We start from the raw sequence: 25,829 nt of genomic DNA, 5'->3' as shown, positions 1-25,829 counted from the left end.
TAGCCCTCATTTTACCCCTTACTACTAGGTTTTGCACGTTCACGAGAATCAAGTGGCGTCCCAATTCTCTTTCAACCGAGGGGTAAGGGGTAAGTGCTAAGGGTGTACAGCCCTCGAAACCTGGTGTGGTAGACGACCACACTTGAAATGAAAAGGTAGGCAGAGCTACAACACCAGCTGACAAGACGGCAGAGCCGAGGCCGAAAGCATATAAATGTAAGTAATTACACATAATTATTGATTTTCATAGTAACGTCACTTATGTTTATTAGTTCTGATTTTTTGACATGAAGTTGTATGACATCCCCATCAGCATTGTAGCCCAATAACAGAGACTTACCCCCCACTTGGTCTCCTAAATCCAGTTCTAGTCAGATTTTTGTGATGAAGAACATAGTTCCGGTTAGTTGCTGGGGACAATTAAGTAAAGAGTTTGGCTTCTCAAAACAATACGCGTTCAAAAGATTAAAACATTTGGATCACGAAAATGTCTTCTCAAAAAACTCAAACCTCACAAAACGCTCGGCGTTATATCTGTCTCCCGCCGTATCCCTGCGCACTGTCGCCTGTGTGTTCATGTGACGACGACACTCGCATCTTCTTCCGCTGTGGAACACATACGTAAACAAGATGGCCACGGCGCTCTGTCGTGGAAGACGATGCGAACGTCTTCGTCACATATGCATGAACACACAGGTATTTACCTCACAATGGAAGTCCTCAAAGAGTAGTAGAAATATTGTTTTTAAGAAAGTGGTCAAGTGTCTCACTTTGCCCCAGGCCTTGTTTAAAGTGAGACGGACCAGGAAAATCAAGTGTTTAAAGTGAGACAGCTTGACGTAATCCCCTTAAAAACTACCCTAGCCACACATGTTGGAGCAGTAAGACTCCTGACAGCTTGACTTGACAGCTACACATTCGAGAACTAATGTCAGACTAGTAACAGAATCATGGGGATTGGTCAATAAGCACATTTTTTCTCAACACTTGAAATGACTCTAAACAAAATCCGAATCAGCATCAACTTTAATGCTGAAATTAATGTTGGAAAATTGTCATTACAACAGTCCTGTTTGCTGCAATAGAAGGACAGTGAACATTCAGATGACAGAACCAGTTAGATTAAAACAGTCTCTGGGCTCAGAACACATGACCCAGCTATTACTCAGTCTGGGCACAGGGTCGTGTGCCGTAAGGGTCCTGTGTTCTACCCGGGTAGAACAAAAGACCCTTACAGCCAGCTAGAACAGCCTGGTACTCAGAAGCCTTGTGGCAATATCAGTTAACGCACACAATCATGTGATCTCTTGCATACCCTGGCCTAGCAAGGTCCTCCTCCATCTCATCTGTGAATATTCTCTTTGCCTCAGCTATTGCATCCCAGGCTACTGATTTTACTTTCCATTTCTCTTTTTTGTTAATGAATCTTTGGAGGCTTGATTTGTCTATATTCCAATCCTTGAAGTCCCTTAAGGACTTCTTTCCTGCTTTGACCTCAGTGGCTGTCTTCATCATTTCCTCAAGGGATGCCTTGCCCCTGGTCATCCTTCTGTTGTATTTTCATGGCATGATGGCTTTTGTACAATGGTTATAACATTAAAAATTTAACAAATGGAAAGTAATATTACTTTAAAATATGTTTCAGAGTGAACTTGAATGAGACATGTCTCACTTTACCCCAGAACATTTGTCTCACTTCACAGCCACCTTTTTTAGAAAAAAAACCCACCCTCGGCTAATCTTCAACTAGCATCAATGAAAAAGTTTTATACAATGGTAGTTCGTCCATCCATCCATTTTCTATGCCGCTTCTCCTCATTAGGGTCGCGGGTGCATGCTGGAGCCTATCCCAGCTGACTTCGGGCGACAGGCGGGGTACACCCTGGACTGGTCGCCAGCCAATGGCAGGGCACATATAGACAAACAACCATTCACACTCACATTCATACCTATGGACAATTTAGAGTCACCAATTAACCTAACATGCATGTTTTTGGAATGTGGGAGGAAACCGGAGTACCCAGAGAAAACCCACACACACACGGGGAGAACATGCAAACTCCACACAGAAATGCCCAAGGGAGAATCTAACCCGATCTCCAGACTGTGACTGTGTGGCCAACACGCTAACCACTAGACCACCGTGCGCCCCATGGTAGTTCATGAACATGGATGATATAAGTTGTTCTACCTGAATCCATTTTCTTTGACACAATCGTTGATTAAGTTGACAGGAACAAATTTTACTCTGACACTTAAAAAACAAAACATTTTTAATCAAAAAAGCATGCTTGCCAAATCACCATGAGGTTGTTTTCTTCATAGGGGGAAATGGGAGGGGCCTGAAAACATCACGGTCACATTCCAAATGTGTTGCTTTGCCTAGATACAAGTGTGTCTCACATTACCTCATGTCTCAAAAAAATCTATCGAAAACATCCAGTTATACATACATCAAACCTTACTTTTATGTATGGCTTTTTTTCTGAAAACACATTTATCTCTAAATTGCCCCTTGAAGGAAAAACAAAGTACAGTCAAACCTGTCTCAAAAATCCCCCACAGAAAATGTGCGTGTTGTAGATAGCGGTCACCTGTCAAACGCAGCCAGCGGACACCCTTTTTGTATCCCTAGGTCAATATTTGACCGCATATAGTATTGTTAGTTTACTACGATCTTCGCACCTCCTCCGCACTCTATTGTTCACGTACACACCCATTCATGACTGCTTCACGCGTATCCTGTTAGAGCCCATTCCTCAGGCTCGTTCACCAGGGCATCACTTTTAAAAGCAAGAAATTTTTATTTCTTGCTTTTAAAATCGTGTTTTAAAAAAATCTAATATGGAAATTAATTTTTAAAAATATTTCTCCACGACTTATATTTTTATAATTTTATTACCTTCTTTGATTTAATTTTTAAAATTATTTTTAAACACTAAATTTAAAATTTTTATGAACATGTTAATACGTGCGCGCACAAATTCAAAATGGCCACCAACCACTTTTGCCGCTTCCCTTCAGCGGCCGCTATAGAAAGGTTTGACTGTATTTCTAAATGGAAGACAACAGTATGAAGTGCTGTTTAGAATGGTTGTTTAATCTTTTCAAAGAATAGTAACATGTAGGAATTAAACACCCTGAAGGATGATTTTTAGGAACGTACCATTCAATGCTCATCTTTAGTTCAGACCTTCATCTTGAAAGCAAAACATGACCAAAACATAATTTCAAAAATCCATTTTGGTGTGATTTTTGATACGATGGAATTTTACTATCAAATTAGTGATAGTTTGTATTTGTTTCGGTCATGCTTAACAAGTTCCATTCATAAATATCACGTTTACACTTGCACAATTCAACATGTTGGAAAAGGAGCAGGAAGAAGCAGTGCTTATTTAATCCTATACCCCTTCACTATGTCTCAGCAATTACTGATAGTCTGTTCACGACTTGTGCTTAAGTGTCATGAAAAGAAGAGAGAATAGCAAATATAGTTATGAAGAAAAGGGAAAGAGAAAGAAGAAAAAATACATACAAATAAAAATAAATAGGTAACTAAGTAAAAATAAATAAATACATATAAACTGAAATCTATTAAAATCAATAAAAATTAAAGACAAATTATGATTTTCAATGGTTAGGTTTTTGTTTGGGGTTGGGGCTCAAAATGACGTTTGGGGAGGGGGAGATAATTTTTATTCATTTTAATTGTAGAGAGAAGTGGATGTAATTTCCTAGATAATTAAATATAATCCATTGCTTACCTAAGGAGAAACATGCAATGTTTTCATTATCGTGAAGGAAAAAGTATGTAAAGATATGGACATTTCTTTAGGTACATCTGAACATAATCATCTACATCTACTCTGATCACAAATTCTGCCTTTACAAAGGTAATAATGCTCTGTCAAGAGGGTATTATTATACTGGTTGTAGTTTGCAGAGGTGTATAATTGCACAGCATCATAGTGAAAGCTGTTTCCTTTATTTGTAGCTAAATAAAGTAACCAAATATTAATAGACAATGATGCAAAGCAAATTATGTTTGTTATTGTCATTGACACTGCAAAATGTCCTCAAGAGGAGACACCGTGGAAGTGTCACGAACACAAAACACAAACATTATTAGTTGACACAAGTCCCAGAGCTCATGTAGAGCTGCAAATCTGTATTATTATTACTATCATTATCGTTGTCATTCATTGCAGGAGCCAACCGTCTGATTTCGTCAGTCAGTCAGTCCGTGCACCACCAAGGAGAACGCGCAGCTGTGACGCACTTCACTCCAACAGCTGGAGTCAGGAGACAGTAGACTGGGCGCAGCACATCTCATCTCCACCTCATAAGCAATGCTGAGTGGAGCAGAACTGACTTACATGATATATAAGAACCAGAGACAATCAACAGGTGGACACTTGATGGCGTGAAGACCGAGGTAACACATCTTTTGTTGTTTTTGTTGAAATACTTTTTCCTCTAAATAATGATGAATCTAAAACGAATGTCACACTAAAGTGTCCTTCAAAGCTCTGGGGGTAGAGCACACATTGGATTGTGCCCCTCTGCAAGCTGTTATGTTATATGTTACAAATGTTATATGTTATATGTTACCATCAAAACAAACTATCTGTAAATGCTGAGACATGGAGAAGTTATTGGATTAAATAAGCTTTGCTTCTTCCTACTCCTTTTCAGACATGTTGAATTGTGCAAATTAATGTGAGTAACTTGTTAAGCATGTCCGAAACAAATACAAGCATAATCGTTACCATCTTGTTATTGATCAAGACTGTACTGAAGCAGTGCTGTAGTGAAAGTGGGAGGATTTGGGGCTGGGTATCCCAGATAAGCTCATAAAGGAAAACAACGTTTTTTTTAATTTTTTGCCCGTCATCCACAATCCTTACGTGAGACATGAGCACATATGTCTTCTCTTTTCTGTGCGTTGTAAAGATATAAAAACAGCTAAAAAGACGCTGCTAAGAATGCACGTAATGGGAAATACTTATTCCGTCGATAAAGCCTACCAAAAACCACCAACAACGCTCCATTTACATACAATGTGACGTGTATACTACAGCGACATTGTTATTATTATTATTATTAACATTGTTATGCCAATCAAACTAGTTACTGGTGTATTGGCACCTTGCCACACTAGCTTCACCGCACACTTGCCCGCAGCGTGTTCACAAGCCTCAGACCACTACCAAAAAGGCAAGGCTACGTATTGGAGCTGCCATCACTGCTGATGTGTTTTTATTTTTGAGTTTGGAAAAGTTAACGCTAGGTGTCGGCGTTCGTTTCTATGTCGCTATGTGAAATCAATGTGCCCAGGAAGAAGATTCCGGTAATGCTCAGAAGGACCAAAATATGGCAAAATACTGTAAGTCAGTGGTCTCCAATGTTTTTTTCTTGTGAGAGCTACTCTTGCAAAATGAAAATGGGGTGCCACGTTGGTGACCCCCGCTGTAATTATTACATGTTACCAAGAATGTACCTGTTACCACATGATTACAGCATGCATATAAACCCATAAAACCGTGTTGGAAGTTTTTGGAGGTGTTTTAATAGCGGTCTTGGTGTGTCCCATTACGTGCAGTAATGAGCTCTTTCTTTTTATTTGTTTTTATATCTTTAGAATGAACAGAAAAGAAAAAATGTCTCACGTAAGGACTATGGATGATGGGCAAAATTCCAAAAAAAAGTGCAGTTTTCCTTTAAGGGCCAGAAACTATTAATCATTATAAAGTAATAATAGCAGAAGTATCTACATATATTGGCTGTGCTGTGAAACAGAATAATCAGTGAAATGTCACAACTTGTCGGTTGACTGGTTAAAACAACAAAATAGGCCTTGTTTTAACATTGAAAAACATAAACAAAAATAACGTTGCAAATTTAATTGTACCATTTTATACCATTAGGTGTTACTATTATGAGAGCAAAAAATGACAATTACATTATTGGTTCAACATTGGTTCTGTTGTTATTGTGTTGTGCAATATACTGTCAAAGAGTTCTACGTTCTCCTTTCTACTTTCTCATGCACTCAAACTATTATTAAAGTTAACAAAAAAAAAAGTTGTTATATATATATATAAAATGAGGCCACACGGTGGTCTAGTGGTTAGCTAGTTCTGCCTGTGCGTGCGTGGGTTTTCTCCGGGTACTCCGGTTTCCTCCCACATTCCAAAAACATGCATGTTAGGTTAATTAGCGACTCTAAATTGTCCATAGGTATGAATGTGAGTGTGAATGGTTGTTTGTCTTTATGTGCCCTGTCGCCCAAAGTCAGCTGGGATAGGCTCCAGCATACCCCCACGACCCTAATGAAGAGAAGCTGCATAGAAAATGACTGGATATATATAATGAATTTTCAAATTTTGCAACCAACAGCCTCTCACCAACGATTGCCTGTTTCCAATTAACGCCCCGCTCTGCACTTTAGGTATATTTCCTATGATGCATTTGCATTTCGATATAATTTGCTGTTTCTGACTGCATTCTGTTTTGTAGAATAATAATATAATTAATATATACAATCTATATATATATTATTCTATTCTATTAAAAATTATTTTAAATACTTTTTATGTTTAGTATTTTGGAGATTAGGGAAATAATGCTACAAATTAATCATACATTACCTTCCAGAACTCATGTCCACCATGTCAACCAGTGAAAGCGCTGATCTGAGCAGCAGGTCAGAGGTCAGCCCCAAAAACATCACCTGTGAAGAGAAGGCTCCGTCAGTCACCATCTCTGTCATCTCCATGACCTTTGGCATCCTGTCCAACAGCCTGGCCCTGTTAATCCTCCTTAAATCCTCCAAGCGTGTCCCTCTGAAGTCCAAGGCGCCCTTCTTGGTGTTTGCCACCAGTCTGGTGGTCACCGACCTGCTGGGGCACCTGGTCAACGGCTCCCTCGTGCTTTTCGTCTACAGCTGGCACAAGAATTGGGAGACGTTTGACCCTCATGGCAAAGTGTGCAACCTTTTTGGCACCAGCATGGTGTTCTTCGGCCTGAGCCCGCTGTTCCTGGGCTGCGCCATGGCCATAGAGCGCTGCATGGGGGTCACCAGACCCTTTTACCATTCCACAGGGTTGGCTTTCCGTCACATGAGGAGGCTTCTGTCTGTCATTTGGCTGTTCGCTGCCATCGTGGCCGTACTCCCGGTGGTGTTGTGGAGGTCCTACGGGGTTCAGAGATCCAAGAGCTGGTGCTTCTTCCATTTGGGGAAGCCCAAAGACTGGCTAGATGTGTTCCTGCCTCTGCTCTTCTCCTTGCTGGGCTTGCTGGCCCTGCTCTTCTCTATCATTTGCAATACTGTGAGCAGCTGCTCTCTGTTGCTGTCCACAGTGCACCGCAAGCATCACAGCAGAGGAATTTCTTACCACATTGAGATGATCTGCCAGCTGCTGGCCATCATGCTGGTTTCCTGTATTTGCTGGGGGCCTTTACTGGTAAGCTTTTAGACCTACGATATTCAACTGGCGGCCCATGGGCCAAATCTGGCCTGTAAATGACATCAGAAGAGTACACTAAACTTATTGCTTGCATTTTAATTTATGATTTACTGATTTATTTATGACTATAGTCACCATTTGGTGGGGTAGAAATGTGAAGATATGGCAGAGCCTTGCATTGACATTAAATACAAAGTTAGAATAATAGTGACGGAAGAAGTGAGGCACCTCCGCTCCTTAGTTAACCCCTGGAACAATTTAGTTGAATAGTCTTGTTTTCATTTATCTTTCATTTATCTTTTATCTTACAATGACTTTTAATCAGGAGTGGGGTTGCTACGGCCCATATCGTTAAATACATACTACATAACTACATTATACTACATTATTTGCTTATTTGTGCCTCTATGTGTAAATGATTAGTCTTTGTTTTCAATTATATGACTTTGTATAGATCCGTGTCATCTCTCTGAGCTCCAAAGACAAACATGAACCAGAGTCCGATAGTCTACTGTTTGTGGTACGCATGGCCACGTGGAACCAGATCCTGGACCCCTGGGTCTACATCCTGCTTAGGAAGGCCGTACTGAGGAAACTCTACCTGATGTTACAAAGATGCTGCAGGTCCAAATCCCACGGCTTCCTTCAAAGCTCCGCATCCAGCAGCTCCAGGTTCGGCTGTAGCGAATGCTTTGATGGATTACTTGTGCAAAACACCCGAATCAGTCTATCTGCCGACTCCAACACTGAAGTGTTTCACGTGGTCATATCTGTGTGGAAATAATGCTGAAGGAAAAGGGAAATATGGTGAATTTTCTCAAGAATGTGGGATCTTACTTGTAAATTGATCTTTATGGTTAGACTACTCAGTTCTTAACTTATATGTCTTCTGTATATTATATATTAGTGACTCATGTTCCAACCATAAACAGAATATCTCCGTTAACATTTATTTTTGAAAATCTGCTCTAAAGGTTATTATTAAATGTGTGGTTTTGATGTTCCCTTGATATCACTGGAGCCAGCCTACAGGAGTATTGTCATTTTGAATGCAAATTACAGAAAAGAAGTGCCTGTCTGCGGATCAGTTTGCTTGTACAAGATATATCACAATCATTATTTGCTGTAATTACACCTTTTCTTGTCTGACTGTATTAAAGCAACAGTCATCTTCACTAGTATGTGTTCCCAGGAGTCAATAAAATATGAAAATTACAATGTCACCTGTATTGTACTAGAAAGCTGTTCTGTAGTTGGTTTGTAATATTATATGTGTGGAGCTATTTAACTTATTTAAACTTTCTATATATAGATGTAATGCAATTTACAATAGGGGTTGAACAATTTCATGTGCAACTGTCTATTATGATAAAACAATCGGCAGTGACATGTTGTTAACTGATTGATAACTAATATAATAATGACACATATGAAATTAGAAAACCAGTTCCTCTTTTACATTTGCATGCCTGTAGTTTCATATACAGTGATGTGAAAAAGTGCTTGCCCCTTCCTGATTACTTAGTTTTTTGCATGTTTGTCACACTTAAATACAGTAGTACCTCGGATAACATAAACCTCCTTTTACATAAATTCCACTGAACATAAAGAATTTATGTAAAGTTTTTGCATTGCGTTACAGACGAAATTCCATATAACATAAAGCGTCAAGTCAGTGCAAGTCTTTTTTTTTTTTCAATCAACTTTATTAATGCCTCAAGTGGTGCAAGTTCAGACTAACACTTGGTGACGCCTTCTGATGCATCACGCTCTCATTGGCTGATTTTTGGGGCACCGCCTCCGCTCTCATCTCATTGGCTGATTATCGGGGCACCGCCTATTATACAGCATGTACGTGAGTTTGTGTGAGAGACAGGCTTGTCCCTTCAAACTCCTTCCTCTTCGTAGTCCCCCTGAAACTAACTTAAACAATTAAGTTAAGTTACAAATTAAAATTTTGCACACAGCATTATCGTGTAGTGCGTGTGCGTTTGTCTGTCCTCCTCCTCCTTCCTGCCTCCACTTGCGCTCCTGATCAAGACATCTCGTGAACGGTAGGATTGTTTTTGTTTTTCAGTTTTATTCATTTACAGTAATCTTCTTTATTGTCTTATTTTAGATTGGAATGTTACCGTACTGTGTTTATGCTAACGTTTTCTTATATTTTCCCACCATATTTGGTGGACTTTGGATATTTTGAAGTGCCAAAGGGGTGAGTTTGGGAAGATCTTGGAACGGATTAGGCTATTTACATGTATTCTATGCTTCGTATAACATAAAAACCCTATAACACAAAGGTTCTCGGAACGGATTATTTACATTGTAGGAGCGTCTACTGTATTTCAGATCATCAAACAAATGTAAATGTTAGTCAATGACAACACAACTAAACACAAAATGCGGTTTTTAAATGAAACTTTTTATTATTAAGGGAGAAAAAAATCCAAACCTACTGTACATAGCCCTGTGTGAAAAACTGATTGCCCCCACTTGTTAAAACATAACTTAACTGTGGTTTATCACACCTGAGTTCAAGTGGAAAAGGTTATAAAGCCGTTTCTAAAGCTTTGGGACTCCAACAAACCACAAAGAGAGCCATTGTCCACAAATGGCGAAAACACAGAACAGTGGTGAACCTTCCCAGGGGTGGCCGGCCATCCAAAATTACCCCAAGAGCGCAGTGACTACTCATCCAAGAGGTCACAAAAGACCCCACAACAACATCCAAAGAACTGCAGGCCTCACTTGCCTCATTTAAGGTCAGTGTTCATGACTCCACCATAAGAAAGACACTGGGCAAACTCAGCCTGGATGGCAGAGTTCCAAGACAAAAACTGTTGCTCAACAAAAACAACATTAAGGCTCGTCTCAGTTTTGCTAGAAAAAATCTTGATGATTCCCAAGACCTTTGGGAAAATACTCTGTGGTCTGATGGGACAAAAGTTTAACTTTTTGGAAGGTGTGTGTCCCATACATCTGACGTAAAAGTAACGCTGCATTTGATAAAAAGAACATCATACCAACAGTATAATATGGTGGTGGTAGTGTGATGGTCTGGGGCTGTTTTGCTGCTTCAGGACCAGGAAGACTTGCTGTGATAAATGGAACCATGAATTCTGCTGATCCTGAAGGAAAATTAACCAACAATTTCCAACAAAATATTGGAAATTAACCTGGGTTCTGCAGCAGGACAATGACTCAAAACACACCAGCAAGTCCACCTCTGAATGGCTGAAGAAAAACAAAATGAAGACTTTGGAGTGGCCTAGTCCAAGTCCTGACCTGAATCCTTAAAAGATGGTTCATATTCAAAAACCCTCCAATGTGACTGAATTACAAAAATTCTGCAAAGATGAGTGAGCCAAAATTCCTCCACGGCACTGTAAGGGACTCATTGCAAGTTATCACAAACACTTGATTGCAGCTGTTGCTGCTAAGGGTGGTCCAACCAGTTATTAGGTTTAGGAGGCAATCGCTTTTTCACACAGGACCATGTAGGTTTGGATTTTTTTTTCTCCCTTAATGATAAAAAGTTTTAATACCTGCATTTTGTGTTCAGTTGTTGACTAACATTTCAATTTGTTTAATGATCTGAAACATTTAAGTATGACAAACATGCAAAAAAAAAGAAATCTGGAAGAGGGCAAACACTTTTGCACCTGTGATCTGTTCTGTATTTATTTATTCTTATTTAATTTTTTTGTATCTCTCCTATCTTGCTTTGATTTTTTAAGTGTTTAAGTTTATTATGACATTTTTGCAGAGCTGCTGGGAAAGCGAATTTCTCTTAGAGATGAATAAAGTCTAAATCTCAAGTCTAAATCTATCTATCTATCTATCTATCTATCTATCTATCTATCTATCTATCTATCTATCTATCTATCTATCTATCTATCTATCTATCTATCTATCTATCTATCTATCTATCTATCTATATGTCTATCTTTGGTCACTTCCTTGTGTAATTTTTAGATAAAACAAAAAGTAAGATGTAGTCGCCCCAAAGAAAACGAACAGGAAAAATGTAAAGACAGAACCTTAACTTCCTTTGTCTGGAGGTAGTTGTTGATGCAATATCAAAACCTTCCTTTAGGTGGCAGCGCCAGCTGTCAACACTTACTTCGATGCAAACGAAGAAGAACAAAAATCCATATCCATTTGTAACTAAAAAAAAAAAAACCTCCTCCTAGTAATCTCAATCTCTTAACCCCGCATGCCTCCTTGAACACTGGATCAGGTTTGGGAATAATACATATTAATGTCTGTGTACGGGTTGTGTGGCGCTTGTGTTGTTTTTGTCACTCTCCGTTAAGGTGTCGCAGCTAAAAAACTAGCGCTTATCATGTGGCGTGTGCTAGTTGAAAACAACTCCGTAAATCTTTACATTTGACACTGACGCAGCTTGTATTTCTCTCTCTGCTTCAACTAATTGTTGTCTTCTCATAGGTGAAAAGATGAATCAGGAGAAATTGGCCAAACTTCAAGCCCAAGTGCGGATAGGAGGAAAGGTAAAGACGAACCCGGAAGTGATGCATTGTTTTGGTCGTACGTAAGATCAAATGCACATTAAAATAGACATAATGGTGCGTTCCAGGCAACTGGGAAGTCAAAAATGTTTTTCCGATTTGGCAAAGTGCTTTGGAAAGCTGAGTCGGGATTCCTACTTGAGATAAACAAACATGACGTCACATATTAATGGCGGTGTGGCATAATTTTAAACATCAATAGTTACCATCTATACTGTATATTTAAGAGCGCCTCAGCTGTCTGAAATGCACCTTAGTTCATTCATTTGCTACAACTGCAAATAAAAAATATTTTATTCCATTGTCTCTTGCATTTTCACGAACACAGAATATGCTGACTCTACGGTGTCCATCACTTCTTTCATTTATATATATCATATATTTGCTGTGGTTTTAGGGCTCTGCACGCAGAAAGAAGAAGGTGGTCCACAGGACTGCGACAGCAGACGACAAAAAGCTTCAAAGTTCACTAAAGAAGCTGGCGGTCAACAACATTGCTGGGATTGAGGAGGTAATTGACAGGTGTCTCGAATGTTTTGTCCCTCTCATGTAGCTAGATGACCAAAACTTGTAGTTTGTAGTGTAAGTTGACGCTGTGACACTTCTCCATTCTCAGGTCAATATGATCAAGGATGACGGGACAGTAATCCACTTCAACAACCCCAAAGTTCAAGCTTCCCTGTCAGCCAACACATTCGCTGTTACGGGTCATGCCGAGACCAAGCAGCTGACAGAGATGCTGCCCGGCATCCTCAGCCAACTGGGGGCCGACAGCCTGAGCAGCCTGCGCAAACTGGCCGAACAGTTCCCACGGCAAGGTGTGTGCAAAGCAGGGAGTTACGTCAGCATTGAGCCTCGGACTCACTCACATACTGGGCTATTTCAACTGAGCTGGACTTGTGTGGGTGATTTTCCCCTCATTCTCCTGCAATCTCACTGCTCAATAGCATTCAGGTTTCGACCCGTTTAATAGTTGGCAGGCCAAATCAAGCCAGTCACATAGAATAATTTTGACTAATGTTTTTGCAGTAGGTCCTTTTTAAAAACAGTAGAGTGCTCTTGTCACATAGATGATCTTTGACTAGTATTTTGCAGTAGGTCCTTAAAAACCAGTGATATAGAAGATCTTTGACTCTGCATAGAAGATCTTTGACTGCATTTTCTGTTATCCAGTGCTTGACAGCAAAGCTCCAAAAGCAGAGGACATTGAGGAAGAGGATGATGACGTTCCAGGTATGAGCTTTTTAATGTGCACATGGACTAACTATATGTATCACATGTGTGTAGGACCTATAACAGTCATATATGTTACCTATTTAATGTTGTATTTCTGTGTAAATAAAAAAAAATTAAATTGTATTGTTGCTGTGCAGATTTGGTGGAGAACTTTGACGAAGCATCAAAGAATGAAGCAAACTGATGTGCGTGACTGCAGTGAAACCAGCAATTCACCCAGGACGTTTTAGACAGGACCTACACACACACACACACACACACACACACACATACCAGAGACTTTTCTTTTAACAGATGGTCCACAGTTAATATATGAATTTCTCATAAATGAACAATTGAGCCGCATTGCTGGTCATTATAGCTGTCATATTGTTTTTTTGTTTGTAAAACACAATAAAAAAAGCATTAACATTTTTTATTAGACCCCGCTATTCTCATTATTGACAATCCAAAAGTGATGATTTACTGAACTGGCCACAACAGCCACACGATCTAATGAAAGGTAATCAATAAGCATTATGTCCATGTGTCAGTGCTTTTGAAACTATTCTCAAGTGATGTCCGATTTTTTTGGCTCGGATCTTAAAAATCAGCAGTCTGCATGAATTCTTTGGCTTTGCAGTGCCTTGGGTTTCTGTTTGTGTTTGACCTTCCTGCACAGTCTTTCTGCCTGCTTTGGACCATTGTACCTGTCAGTCACTGTAGCGTCACCACTGATTGGTCGTGATGTAACTCAAAAGTAATTCAGAAGTGTAATGGAATTCACAGACGTTAATGGTGTCACATGACTAGTCACTAGTTGTACTGTATTGCATTTTGGATGAAAATGATCACACAATATTTCCTGATGGAGCAAAAGATTAGTTATGAAGCAATACAGTTCTACATTACTACAAACTACAGCCAATACCTTTTAAAAATTGAGCTTTATATGATCTTTGTCATGTTTTGGATTGTGCGGGTGTACCTAATGAGGTGGCCTCTGACTGACTGCATAGCTTGCTCAGTGTATGTGACGTCATGGTCGCTCCTCTGAGCTTGCAGCAATGGGCATATTTCTGCATACCTCCTGAGTTTCCTCCAAGAACTGCAGAGAACGAAGGGAGGGAGGGTCGCTCAGTGGGGGGTAAAGAGGAAAACTCAACCCCCACCACCCCCTACTCCTCATCATCCTCCTGATCCCACCCCACTCCAGTATCATCCTTTGCTGGTGCTGCTTGTGATGTAAGTGGAAGAAAAATGTTGAAGTTGTTCTCTGCGCGGGACGATGACAACGAGAGCCTCCTGGGGGCTATCACAGAAGGTACTTCTTGATCCTCTCTATGCTGCACGTGTGACATGATGATGATGCTGATCGCGGCTCTCGGTGTTTATGTCTGAAAACCGCTGATGCAGCGTTTGTCCACGCGCGTGCACGCCACGACGTTGGCAGCTCGCGCATCCGCTCTGCAGTTGACTCATGCAAAATGAATGAATGAATAAATATGGAGGGGGAAAAACAAGTGTAGTTTACTGTTGAGCTCATGTAAGAGGATGAGGGGACTGCTTGAGTGTCGCATTGGCGAGCGAGGGGCTTGCGGGAGGATTAAACACTTGCACGTGCTCAATGCGTCACATACATGTCAGTGTGCAACCTGCAGCATGCCTGGCACTTTTTAAATTGCCATTATTATTAAATGCATTCAGAATGATATGTGAACATACCATTCAAATACGTACTGTACTTTTGTGCGGCAAAACGTGCTTGTAACAACCCCTCCCTTTACTGGTCTGTATAAAGAGCACCCTATCGGAATGGGTGAAATGAAACGTCAGCTCGGCAATTTTCCGGTGTAATAGGTACTGTAGAATCTCTCGACGTTGTGCGGTGTGCTGCAGTGCCAGGACAGGGGTATTAAGTTTAAAGATCTCATGTTAAAAAAACAGGTCCCAAAATACATACTATAATACAAAATACTATTGAAGTGTGTTGTCCAAAATCTGGCCTTGATGCTAGTATTTTGACAGTTTAAAAGTGCTTTTACCCTCCCTACTGAGAACACAGTGTTCTGCCTGTTTGTAGCTTTAATGCTGTGAGTGGCTCCAAGAATTTGTCTTTATAACCCACTTTTCATTAAAGGGATACTTCAGATTTTTTGACATGAAGTTCTATGACATCCCCATCAGCAGTGTAGTGCATCAATAGTGACTTACTCCCCACTTGGTCCCGTGAGCCCAGTTGTGGTCGGATTTCGGTGATGAGGAACGTAGTTCCGGCTAGTTGGTGGGGCCACTTAAGTAATGAGTTTGGCTTCTCAAAACAATATGCATTCAAAAGTGTAATACATTTGCATCACAAAAATGCCTCCTCAAAAAACATCAGACCTCACAATCCTTCGGTGTTACTTTCTCTCCCATCGTATCACTGTGCACTGCCGCTTGTCCATTCTTGTGTATATGTTCCACAGCATATGAAGACCGCGCTTCATCCGCACATATAAACACTGTGGAACACAATAGCTACAGATAGCTATTCGTTGAAGAAAACCAAAATGTCCCAACTCCCAAGTATGTAGCTGACGGACGAGTAGTTGGCAGGTTTTGTATTTAGATGGATAGGGAGGCCTGCTTTTGTCATCATGTCCATGAGGAAGAAGGTTTTTCCGTTTATGACATAATGAAAAGCCGAAATTTGAAAAACAACCAGTTTTGCCCCTCTTTTCTCAAAAGTGGAGAAAACAAATGAGGGAAATTCTCATTGGTTCTCATGTTTTGTGCTTGCAAACAGACTCTAGTGGCACATATTACTATTAGAACATCATTAAAAAGTCACTTTTGAATAATAGGGGATCTTCACCAGCCTTTCTTTTTAAAACACAAAATAAGTCAACATAAACATATTTTTTCCTCGGTAAGCAGCAGCAACCAACTGCTTCTATGCTGTCTTTTCCAAATGCTGTACTTTCAAAAAGTGTGCAGCGATCAGCTCACGCGTCACTCAAGGCCGAGGTGGTGCTAAAGCGACCTCCAGTGATGATTGAAAGCTTGAAAGGGGTATGGAGGGTGATGAATCCTCACATTCACTTTAATAGCCACTTAGGATATGTGCTTTCATTTAGAGGAGTTATGCAACACATGTGTAGTGTGTGTGTGTGTGTGTGTAATAATGGCTACTACGCTCTCCTTGAAAACAGATGAAGGAGACAACGCATCTCTTGGTGACACCAAGCACCCCTGGCTGAGCAGACCTTGCCTCCTGGTCCTCAAAGATGGAGATGTGCCCAAATCAGGTCAAATCAAACCTGAGGACCCTTCTAAGTCCTTCTCAGATGAAGCAGTAATGTCATCCAAGCAGAAGGACCCTCCGGAACACCCGGCCACAAAAATTCTCCACGTGGAGGAAGGCGGCTGCACGGTGACTACATGGGGTGAAAGTTGCTCTGAGGAGTCTTCCGCTAGTCCTCTGGTTTTGAGTCCAGCTGAGGAGGAGCAGATTGTCCCCTCCAAGGAGGACTCAGTGATTGAGGAGAAGGAGATGGAGGAATCACATGAGGAGACCGGGAACCTCCAGAATCATCTTAAAGTACCCAATGGAGGCAAGGTGGAACATAAGGAGGGAGCAGTGGGAAACTCTACATCCTTACTTGTTGATGCCGACAATGAGCCCGGGCCGGTCGGTATCCTGTCCAAAGATTGCGGCAATGCTCTGGGCGAGGTGGCTCCGGTTTGGATTCCGGATGCTCAGGCTCAGGTGTGCATGAAGTGCGGGGTCAAGTTCACGTTTACCAAGAGGAGGCATCACTGCCGTGCCTGCGGCAAGGTGAGGCTCCTATTCTATGCTTCTATTGTGTGCACTATGGACATGACATTACCCGTGATTGTATACATGTGTGCATGTGCACGTGTGTGTCGTCAGGTGTTTTGTGCACTTTGCTCCGGCCTCAAGTTCAGACTTACACATCTGGATGGCAAGGAGGGGCGAGTTTGTGTTTCCTGTCATTCAACCCTCATTAAAAGTGAGCCACAGTTATGTTTTATTTGCTCGTTGAAGCTAACAGATGTCTCCGTTTTTGCAACAACAACATCTCGCGTCTTCCTATCAGGCACGTCCCCCAGGGGGAAAAGGAGAGTGTGGTTTGCGGATGAAATCCTCGTCGATAAGCAGTCCGACTCGGCTCCCACCACGCCCATCAGAGGGCCCGCCTGCTCGCCACTGATGAGCCGGGCGCGCAGCAGGATGGCCAAAAGTCCAGGAAGTTCACCACAGCTCAGGAGAGCCTCCAGGCCACATGGGGGCACTGATGTAGGATCACGCTATATTTATTTTAATAATCATATCATTCAGAATTTTAACCTTAATCTCACTCTCAGATCCCATATCCATCTTTTTCTTTTCCATTTTATTCTGAATTTTAATGTCAACTTCAATCTTAGGCTCTAATTTCAATCTTAATTTTAATCACACGCTTAGTCCTAGTCTATATCCTTGGCTAAGGGTCTGTTTGTTTTAAAAAGTATTGACATTTCTTAAATATGAATAAATATATTTCTTAAATATGACCTAGAAAGTGGCCTTTGCCTTTGTTGGCTCTCTCTTCCTTCAAGGAGGCGTGTGGTCCTCCTAGCTGGGGGAGATCATCTTTAGTGGGCAGCTCGTCCAACCTCATCCCGTTGGATGGCCTGCCGCCCATACTCACCTCCACAGGAGTTAAAGGAGGTAAGCTCAGCTCCATTCATTCTGATGCTGCTATTGGTTAATTAAGGATTATTACATTTTCCCCCCTCAGAGGGTTGATGAAACTGCCATTTAACAACTTCCCACAAGGTGGAGCAACTGCCCTCCCGTTTTCATCCAAAGCATTTAGGGCCTCTTTTCTCTCCTCAGATTACACTGTAGAGGAGCATCCTTCTGAGATGCTGCTCATCCAGGATTTAGAGAGTGGCAGGTCCAATTCTCTTGTGTTTGTTCTCAATGCCAACCTGCTGGCCATGGTCAAGATGGTCAACTGTAAGTATAAAAATGTCTTTCAAGCCTAAACTCTTTCTGATGATATAACTTTTGGTTTAATTTGACAAGATGTAAACAGGAAGTGCTGGTGCGTGACCACTAAGGGGATGCATGCCGTGGGCCAGGTGGAAGTGGTGGTGCTGCTGCAATGTCTCCCTGAAGAGAAGAGCATCCCCAAGGACATCTTCAGACATTTTATCCAGCTGTACAGGGACGGTCTCACAGGTCACCCACACACAGACACACACACACACACACACACACACAATGGACAATACATTAGGTACACCGCCACTATCCAAGGCAACAAAATGAAACAAGATCCTACTTAAGTACTACTTAAGTACTGTATTTTATAGTGTCTGAACATGAACCCTTTGTAGTTTTTAGTGTTTTTACATACTTATGTATTTACCTCTATATATCACCTTTAAAAATAGCTTATCCTTCCTCTGTTGGTTATCTTTTTTTCAGTACAGCCTCACGTGCGTGACTGTACAGTAATTTTTTCATTTTGACATACCGGTTGTGTATGAGCACATTAGGCCTAAAATCACTTTTAGGAAGGTTCCACTTTATATTGTTTATATTATACTTGGTCTTGTATTTCCTGTGTTTGTATTGTCCTGTAATGTATCTCTCCTCTGCTGTAATGTATTTAATTTTTTTATTTATTTTTATTTTTTTCAACCACACGTTCCTTTCTATGTCCACAGGTAAGGTGATAAAACACTTGTCCCTGTCACTATTTGGTAGCAGTTTCCTGGGCAGTGAGGAGCATGCAGGCTTCTTGTTTGTCCTCCCCACTCGTCAGTCCCTCCAAGGTCTACACCTTCCTAGCCAGCCCTACCTCTTTGGCTTGCTGATCCACAGAGCCGAGGTGACCTGGGCCAAGGCCTTCCCCTTGCGCCTTATGCTGCGTCTGGGCGCAGAGTACAGATGTGAGCGAGGAAATAACATCCTATATTTTGTTAATGCTCCTGCTGACCATCCTTCTTTTTGTCTTGTTCCAGTCTACCCTTGTCCTCTGTACAGCGTGCGCTTTAGGAAGGCCTTGTTTGGGGAGATAGGCCACACTGTCATGAGACTTTTAGTGGTGAGTCAAGAATTCTCTTCAAAGTTGGAAGCTTTCCATCGGAATGAACAGGAATACAGCATTTCATCATATAGTGGCCTCATACTAGTAAATTATCACAGTACTGTACCATATTATGTAATTCAATATAATCTAGTATATATATTGCTCCGATATAATTTAAATTAAATGCCACAGTTAATCCGTGTGTAAAAGAACCAAAATAAGGATGCTCCGATCAGGTTTTCATACTGCCGATAACCGATCATCCATGAGTGAAATCGGCCGATACCGATCACGTAGATTACGTGTAAGTTTTTTAATAAAAAACATTTACTTTCATAGCTTATTTCAACCCAAACATGTGCTGTTTAATGTTTGTTTTACCAGCACATTAACCAAATGCTGGTATCCACAACTCACACTTTGTATTTCAGAATGCATTTCTGTCTAGTGTTCACACATTAACTGAAAACCCGAATGAAAAGTAGGCTTGCAGTACCTCGTGGTTGAGCAATGAAGAGTTGCGTTCAAAGACACCACGTAATTTAAGAATTCACATGTTTTTAGTTCATTTTCTGGGATTTCCAAGCATACTTAAATGCATCAAACTGTACTTCCGCATTAAGAGTTATAAAGTGGGTGATAAGAATATCCACGTATTGATTTTCTTTGCATTTCTGTTTATTTAGACCCCCCATACACGCATAATAAAGACACTGTTGTGATTTTCGGAGTGTTGATGAATGCATCAAACTGGTCTGTCTCGTGACAATGAGGAAGTGTCGTTGCAAAGAGGAATGGAGTAGAGACTGTTTGTTTGGAATTGGAGAATCATATATGGTGTTGGAACTGCACTGCTCTTGATGTGTTCAGGTCAGAATAAAGTTATAAAAGAGCGTCAGACACTGTGTGACTCTGCGCCGCTGTCTGTCGTTATAACAGAGAGCCGTGGCGTGCCATGATGTGTGTGTGTGTGTGTTAATTCCGCAAAAAAAATTCACGTAATTAACAATATTAGTTACGGCCGTTAACGTGCTATTTTTGACAGCCCAGTTTTTAAAAAATTTGTTAATCTATAATCTATCCATCCACCTTGATTTCGGGCGAGAGGCGGGGTAAAACCTGGACTGGACACCAGCCAATCACTGTGCGCATATAGACAAACAACTCACACTCACACCCCTGGACAATTTCTAGTCTCCAATTAACTTGCTTAAATAACATGCTTATTTTTGGAATGTGGGAGGATGCTACCTGGGAAAAAATGCCAACATGCTAACCACTCTTCCACCATGTGGCTGTAAAAAATATATATTAACTAATAAATATTATTTAAAAATAAATTGGTAAAAATGAAGGCCACCCCTGTAATAAATACTTTACCTCAAATAAATTATACTCATATTTGTCTATATATGTACTGTAATCTATATGATCCCATACACGACTATATACAGTATTCCCACCTTGGTCTAACTTGAACAAATTCTTAAAATTAACAGTTCCATTTTAGATTTGTATAAGTGTACCTGAAAATTTCCAGAAATTAACCAGAAAATGTTTGCCACTTTGCTTCCATCTTTTGTAGGACTTTAGGAATTACCGCTATGGTCTCCCAAAGGTGCAGGGGCTCACTGTGGACCTGGAGGCTCAGAGGACCTGCATAAAGGTACCAACCAGTGGCTACAATGAGGTACGATCAACACTGCATAAGTTAAAAATAGGATTGTTTTATTCATGATGATAATGTCCTCCTCAGCTTATGAAAGCTCTGAACAAGTCCAACGAGCACGTACTGGCCATAGGGGCGTGCTTCAACGAGGCTGCCGACTCTCACCTCATCTGTGTGCAAAGAGACGACGGGCAGTACCAGACGCAAGCCATCAGCATCCACAACCAGCCGCGCAAAGGTACGTATGGAGAACCAGCACACTTTTATAGCCGTCATTGTTTGGGATACCCTTTACTCCCTGACGAATTAAGAGTTGCACTGGATGTCATGTTGACAGCTTTGGCTTTTAGCTCGTTAGCTAGTGCTCTCAACTCTCAATCTGTGGACCCTTGTTCAAGCCCGGACTGAACGCAGGGCTGGCTAGACCAGGCTGCTTATATGCTGATCAAAACTTAAATACCAGTTGAAAAATTGCAAGAATTTACATTTTGCACTGTTGGATCTAAAGGAGCTTCTAAGCAAAGCTTCAAAGTGCAAAAACAAAAATGGGAGTGAGACAAAAAAGATTTTTTTGGTCCCACAGTGTAAATGAACACCATGTTCTTTTTATCCCTTTCTTTCTGCAGTAACTGGATCATGCTTCTTCATATTCAGCAGTGCACTAAAAGCCACTGCAGGTTATTTTGCCAAGTCCAGCATCGTCGAAGGTAATAGTTCTTTCCTATAGGTCCTCATCACATGCATGTTAGCAGCTTGTGGACTGCTTCATTCATTCATTATCCGTGTGTGTGTACATTTTAACAGCCTGTGTGTCTCCGTGTGTGTCAGTGTTTACAAGTGTGTCTCTACTGTTGTCTGTATATTGTGTACTTGTCACCCCCCGCCCTCGTCCCTCCTTCCCCAGATGGACTTATGGTGCAGATTACTCCGGAGACAATGGCAGAGCTGCGCAGGTCGCTACGGGAAATGAGAGACTACACCGTCACATGTGGACGTGTGGACCAAGCGGACAGCCAGGAGCTTGTTTGTTTGCAGTGGGTGGAGGGGAAGAGCCCCGTCAATAAAGGGTGCGTGTGTCCCTCTGGTCGATTTATTGCAGCTAAAGCTATCCATCCATCCTTTTTCTATGCTGCTTATCCTAATTATGGTCGCGGAGGTATGGCAACTACAGCTATTGCTACAAAAATCAAACCAAAATCTAAAGTGTTGAGACCACTTTGAAAAAACTTACAAAGTTTTGTTCAAAACAAAAAAAGTAATTTACTGAAAATGCCCCAATGAATGCCTGTAATCGCCGGGTGTGTGGTTCATAAAAGCAAATAACTGCCGTAGTCTCTAATTAGCACCGGATTAAAAAAAAAAACATGGACATGAACAACCGTGGCTGCCAACCTCCTGATTTTTTTTTTATTGACCCAATAAGATGGCAGTCGCTGCATTTCAAGTATCATGAGTAGTCAGCTTTATCGACCTCTGCATGCACTTTAAAACGTTGCTACTCAGCTGCTGCTGTGAAACTCATGTAGGTTGCACTCGTACTGTTTTCAATAAACTCATTAGCGATATCAGTACTGGCTGAGCTTTACCGCTGTTACAACACTGTTGCGTACTTTGATAAATGACCATATGGTCAAAGAGAACTACATTTTCCTTTCTACTTTCCCATGCACTCCAAATCATTGATAAAGTAAAAAAAAAATGTACTTGTTGCATATTATATGTGACTTTTCACATTTAGGAAATAACAAGCTCTCTCCAATTACTGCACGCTTCCAATTAACACCAAGGCTATAATCAGAAAATTTACAGTAAATAAAAATAAATCAGTTCCTGTTCTGATTAAATAGTTCATCATAAAATGATTAAGTGTACAGGCCATGTTTTAAGTTAACATTTTAACATTCTTAACTTTTATACAAGTGAGAAAGCTAAACGAAAATAAAACTACTCACCCTTTGATGCACAAATCATTTATCATGCAGATGAATTCCAGCAACACCTATAAAGCACCACTAGGTGGCGGTATTGTTGTGCGAACACCTTCCTTATTCTGTCCTCATTGCTTGTCTGTTAGGCAACTGGTGGGTCATTTAACTTTACTTTTTATTAAGCCGTGGTTAACCTGTTTTTAGATTTGAATGACAGTTAGGAATGTTAAAATGTTACTTAAAATATTGTCCGTACAGTTACTAAAGGTTTTATAATAGCAACAGTAACTACTAACTAAAGTAACTGTTTTGTTTTATTGTTTTTAGGGTTATAAGCCCCATTGATGGCAAATCCATGGAGTCCATCAGCAGCACCAAGATGTTTCAGAAATCGGAATACAAAGAAAATGGGAAGATTATCCACTGGACAGAAGTATGGTGTTATTAGCTATTTAAGTGATTAATTTAGTTTTAAGGTTTTAAATGAAAGTTCTTTGCAGGTGTTCTACCTGCAGAAGGCCGATCAGCCTAAAGGTGTTACATCCAATTTAGCAGAACACAATCGGCTCACGGAGCGTATCGCCCGGGCCTTTTGCTTGGCCCTTTGTCCTTACCTCAAACTGCTGAAGGAGGATGGCTTGGCCAAGTTGGGGCTGCGTGTCACTTTCGACCTACAACAGGTGAGGGAAAAGAGGAAAAAGATATTGTTCAACAATATGTTTATTATTGTGGCTGTAGCTTGCAGCGATGTACAACTGCACTGCATTACACCCACAGCTGTTTCTGATATCTCAATTATTATCTAGCTACAAAAATACAGTAAGTCCTTCCATACAGTGTTGGTGTAGAAAAAACAATATTGTAAAAGAACACAGAAAATTACTATTTTATTTGTATTTCTATTTATTAAGTTCAAGTTGGACAAATAATTAAAAATACAGAATATTAAAAAAAATTGCTTCAAAGTTCAATACGCTTGACATGATTTACATTTAAATGCATTATTAAAAATACAGTTTCAGATTGAACATTAGCTACAAATAAAGTTATCTGCAAATAAAATATATACAATATTATTTTTATTATTACATTGACATTTTAGATTCTTGTATTTACATTTGAAATATTTACATTTTGTTTATTCAGTAATTTCAGGTTAGAAAACAAATATTACATTAAATAGTAAATATATATTTTTATATTTTGTTGTCATTTTAGGTAGGTTTTGTAGCCGGTAGCAACGGGCACCCACTACCGTCACAGTACCTGAACGCCTTGGACAGCACGCTGATCCCCGTCATCCACAGCAGAGGGCGCAAGAGAGGCGACGAGCCGCTTGTGATGGAGCTCATCTTTTACATCCTGGAGTTCATCACTTAAAAAAAATACCTCATAAAAACACTCATGTCGTCTTCAACTGGCCCTGACCTGAACTGAACTTACCGGTGCTGCCATCAAGACAGTTCTTTTATGAGGAGAGAGAGGCCTCGCTCATGGCGGTTTTCTGAGCTTACCCAGCAGGTGAAACGAGCAGCACCATTCAAGTAGCAACTCCACAGCTTGTTCGTGTGTGGAAAAAAAAATACCTTCAGCATAGCAGCGGGATTCAGCCCTGCAACTTTAAATCTAAGAGAATGACTTAGGTAGTAGTTGATGCACATGGAATGAATGCCTGATGGATCGTAAATGAGCTTAATGTTCTTGAAATCAATTACCAGCTTGGAATTAAAACTTTGCAATCTCGAGAGAAGCCTCGTTTCTCTGCTTGACATTTTGAACACGTGTAGAACAAATGTACAGTGAACACACCATAGGTTTACAAGTTGAACGGTAGCCATTTGGGATTTAGGTCTAGGCCAGTGACATGCTTTCTGAGGAGGAAGCTGAGGCCCGTCACGATGGAAAATACAAAAATAACAAAATATTATATGTCCATTGAATGGTATTAAATGTATTTTCCGTGTGATTGTTTTAAATAATTTCCAAAGTAAAAATAAAGTGCAGATGTCCTGATCAAACACAGGGAAGAAAACTGTGAGACCACCGTGACCGTGGCTTCTCGGCTTAATGCACGAGCCCCGCCTACCCAGAAACATTTATTATACATCGTGACTTTCGACAGCCTGTGTAAGGTATTCAACGTAAGTGTGACGTCATTCTTCTTGCTAATAAGACAATAAAATACATACATGTCATATGGGAGGTACTTGAAGGTATCCTGAAGGGATGTGGGCGTGCGTGAGCTGGAAGGTGCTTCTTGGCACTGACGTCCTTCCACAGAGGAAAAGCCAGCGTTTTTGTTTATTCCCCTTCCTGCTAGCATTAGCTAGCAGAAAAACAGATGCACTCATAATATTTATATACTCTGCTGAATGAATAAGTTAATTTGACTGCCAAAATGGAGGATTATATACCCAAACACACTAGGAGGTGATCAGACTGGTAAAACAATGTATCAGAACTTTTCTTGGAAAAGCAAAGACTGCATGTACTTGATATACAAATAAAAAAGGTAAAACCTCTACAATATTTTTCAATTTTTAAAAATAACTGGGCCTAAAAAGTATGGTTTGTTAGTAATTTTTTTTGTTTCCAATTATTTTATACGTTTTCTGCATATACTGTATTTTTATTCTGGTGTTTCTCCATACCACTAGATGGAGTCCACATACGACCAGCGGTATTCGTAGCACGGTTTGAGAATAAAAGTGTTGTAGAATATCTTGCTTTAGTGAGTTTATTATTGAAACATTTTGCTGCATTTATTGAGGACTTTGGTGTAACACAAATTAAAAATATGGTTAAAAAACAGAAAAACAAGTCAAAATAAGTATAAACATTTCTAAATTAGAATAATGGTATGTGAAATCATAAATACCACACAACACATTAAGGGAGTGTCATATTAGGAAAAACTAACAAAAATAAAA

General features: G+C 40.4%; 3 protein-coding genes across 5 annotated transcripts; all 3 read left to right on the top strand.

The window, feature by feature from the left end:
- The first annotated feature begins 4,292 nt into the window (after window positions 1-4,292).
- Window positions 4,293-8,294, top strand: ptgfr (prostaglandin F receptor (FP)). Its single transcript, XM_054790304.1, has 3 exons — window positions 4,293-4,438; window positions 6,661-7,469; window positions 7,927-8,294. Exons 2-3 carry the CDS (start codon window positions 6,666-6,668, stop codon window positions 8,254-8,256), a joined length of 1,134 nt encoding a protein of 377 aa, XP_054646279.1. The 5' UTR covers window positions 4,293-4,438; window positions 6,661-6,665; the 3' UTR covers window positions 8,257-8,294.
- Window positions 8,295-11,580: 3,286 nt separating this feature from the next.
- On the top strand, window positions 11,581-13,655 carry btf3l4 (basic transcription factor 3-like 4). Its single transcript, XM_054790739.1, has 6 exons — window positions 11,581-11,709; window positions 11,919-11,980; window positions 12,396-12,509; window positions 12,615-12,816; window positions 13,172-13,231; window positions 13,372-13,655. Exons 2-6 carry the CDS (start codon window positions 11,927-11,929, stop codon window positions 13,416-13,418), a joined length of 477 nt encoding a protein of 158 aa, XP_054646714.1. The 5' UTR covers window positions 11,581-11,709; window positions 11,919-11,926; the 3' UTR covers window positions 13,419-13,655.
- A 146-nt stretch (window positions 13,656-13,801) lies between these two features.
- On the top strand, window positions 13,802-25,270 carry zfyve9b (zinc finger, FYVE domain containing 9b). Of its 3 annotated transcripts, XM_054790738.1 has the most exons (16): window positions 13,802-14,537; window positions 16,408-17,033; window positions 17,130-17,229; window positions 17,317-17,516; window positions 17,819-17,930; window positions 18,099-18,221; window positions 18,291-18,446; window positions 18,938-19,162; window positions 19,235-19,317; window positions 20,888-20,992; window positions 21,059-21,209; window positions 21,598-21,678; window positions 21,876-22,038; window positions 23,227-23,332; window positions 23,400-23,579; window positions 24,118-25,270. In XM_054790738.1, the coding sequence occupies exons 1-16, from the start codon at window positions 14,474-14,476 to the stop codon at window positions 24,277-24,279; spliced, it is 2,637 nt and encodes an 878-aa protein (XP_054646713.1). In that variant the 5' UTR covers window positions 13,802-14,473; the 3' UTR covers window positions 24,280-25,270. The 3 variants fall into 3 exon arrangements, 1 of the variants encoding a protein (XP_054646713.1); XR_008572769.1 differs by lacking the exon at window positions 24,118-25,270 and having other exon boundaries at window positions 21,800-22,038; window positions 23,400-23,440; XR_008572768.1 differs by lacking the exon at window positions 24,118-25,270 and having other exon boundaries at window positions 21,776-22,038; window positions 23,400-23,440.
- The last annotated feature ends 559 nt before the right edge of the window (window positions 25,271-25,829 follow it).

This window comes from Dunckerocampus dactyliophorus, chromosome 10 (genome assembly GCF_027744805.1).
Source record: "Dunckerocampus dactyliophorus isolate RoL2022-P2 chromosome 10, RoL_Ddac_1.1, whole genome shotgun sequence".
In the NCBI taxonomy this organism is placed as follows: domain Eukaryota; kingdom Metazoa; phylum Chordata; class Actinopteri; order Syngnathiformes; family Syngnathidae; genus Dunckerocampus; species Dunckerocampus dactyliophorus.
This window is presented reverse-complemented; position numbering and strand designations above follow the sequence as displayed.

What these genes read in the sequence shown, in the direction of transcription:
- ptgfr (XM_054790304.1), top strand. Translation starts at nt 6,666, where the DNA reads ATGTCCACCATGTCAACCAGTGAAAGCGCTGATCTGAGCAGCAGGTCA. An exon ending in TTTGCTGGGGGCCTTTACTG is followed by an intron (nt 7,470 to 7,926) that starts GTAAGCTTTTAG and finishes GACTTTGTATAG; the next exon opens with ATCCGTGTCATCTCTCTGAG.
- btf3l4 (XM_054790739.1), top strand. Translation starts at nt 11,927, where the DNA reads ATGAATCAGGAGAAATTGGCCAAACTTCAAGCCCAAGTGCGGATAGGA. An exon ending in ACATTGCTGGGATTGAGGAG is followed by an intron (nt 12,510 to 12,614) that starts GTAATTGACAGG and finishes CTCCATTCTCAG; the next exon opens with GTCAATATGATCAAGGATGA. An exon ending in AGAGGATGATGACGTTCCAG is followed by an intron (nt 13,232 to 13,371) that starts GTATGAGCTTTT and finishes GTTGCTGTGCAG; the next exon opens with ATTTGGTGGAGAACTTTGAC.
- zfyve9b (XM_054790738.1), top strand. Translation starts at nt 14,474, where the DNA reads ATGTTGAAGTTGTTCTCTGCGCGGGACGATGACAACGAGAGCCTCCTG. An exon ending in CTGTCATGAGACTTTTAGTG is followed by an intron (nt 19,318 to 20,887) that starts GTGAGTCAAGAA and finishes CATCTTTTGTAG; the next exon opens with GACTTTAGGAATTACCGCTA. An exon ending in CAAGTCCAGCATCGTCGAAG is followed by an intron (nt 21,679 to 21,875) that starts GTAATAGTTCTT and finishes CTCCTTCCCCAG; the next exon opens with ATGGACTTATGGTGCAGATT.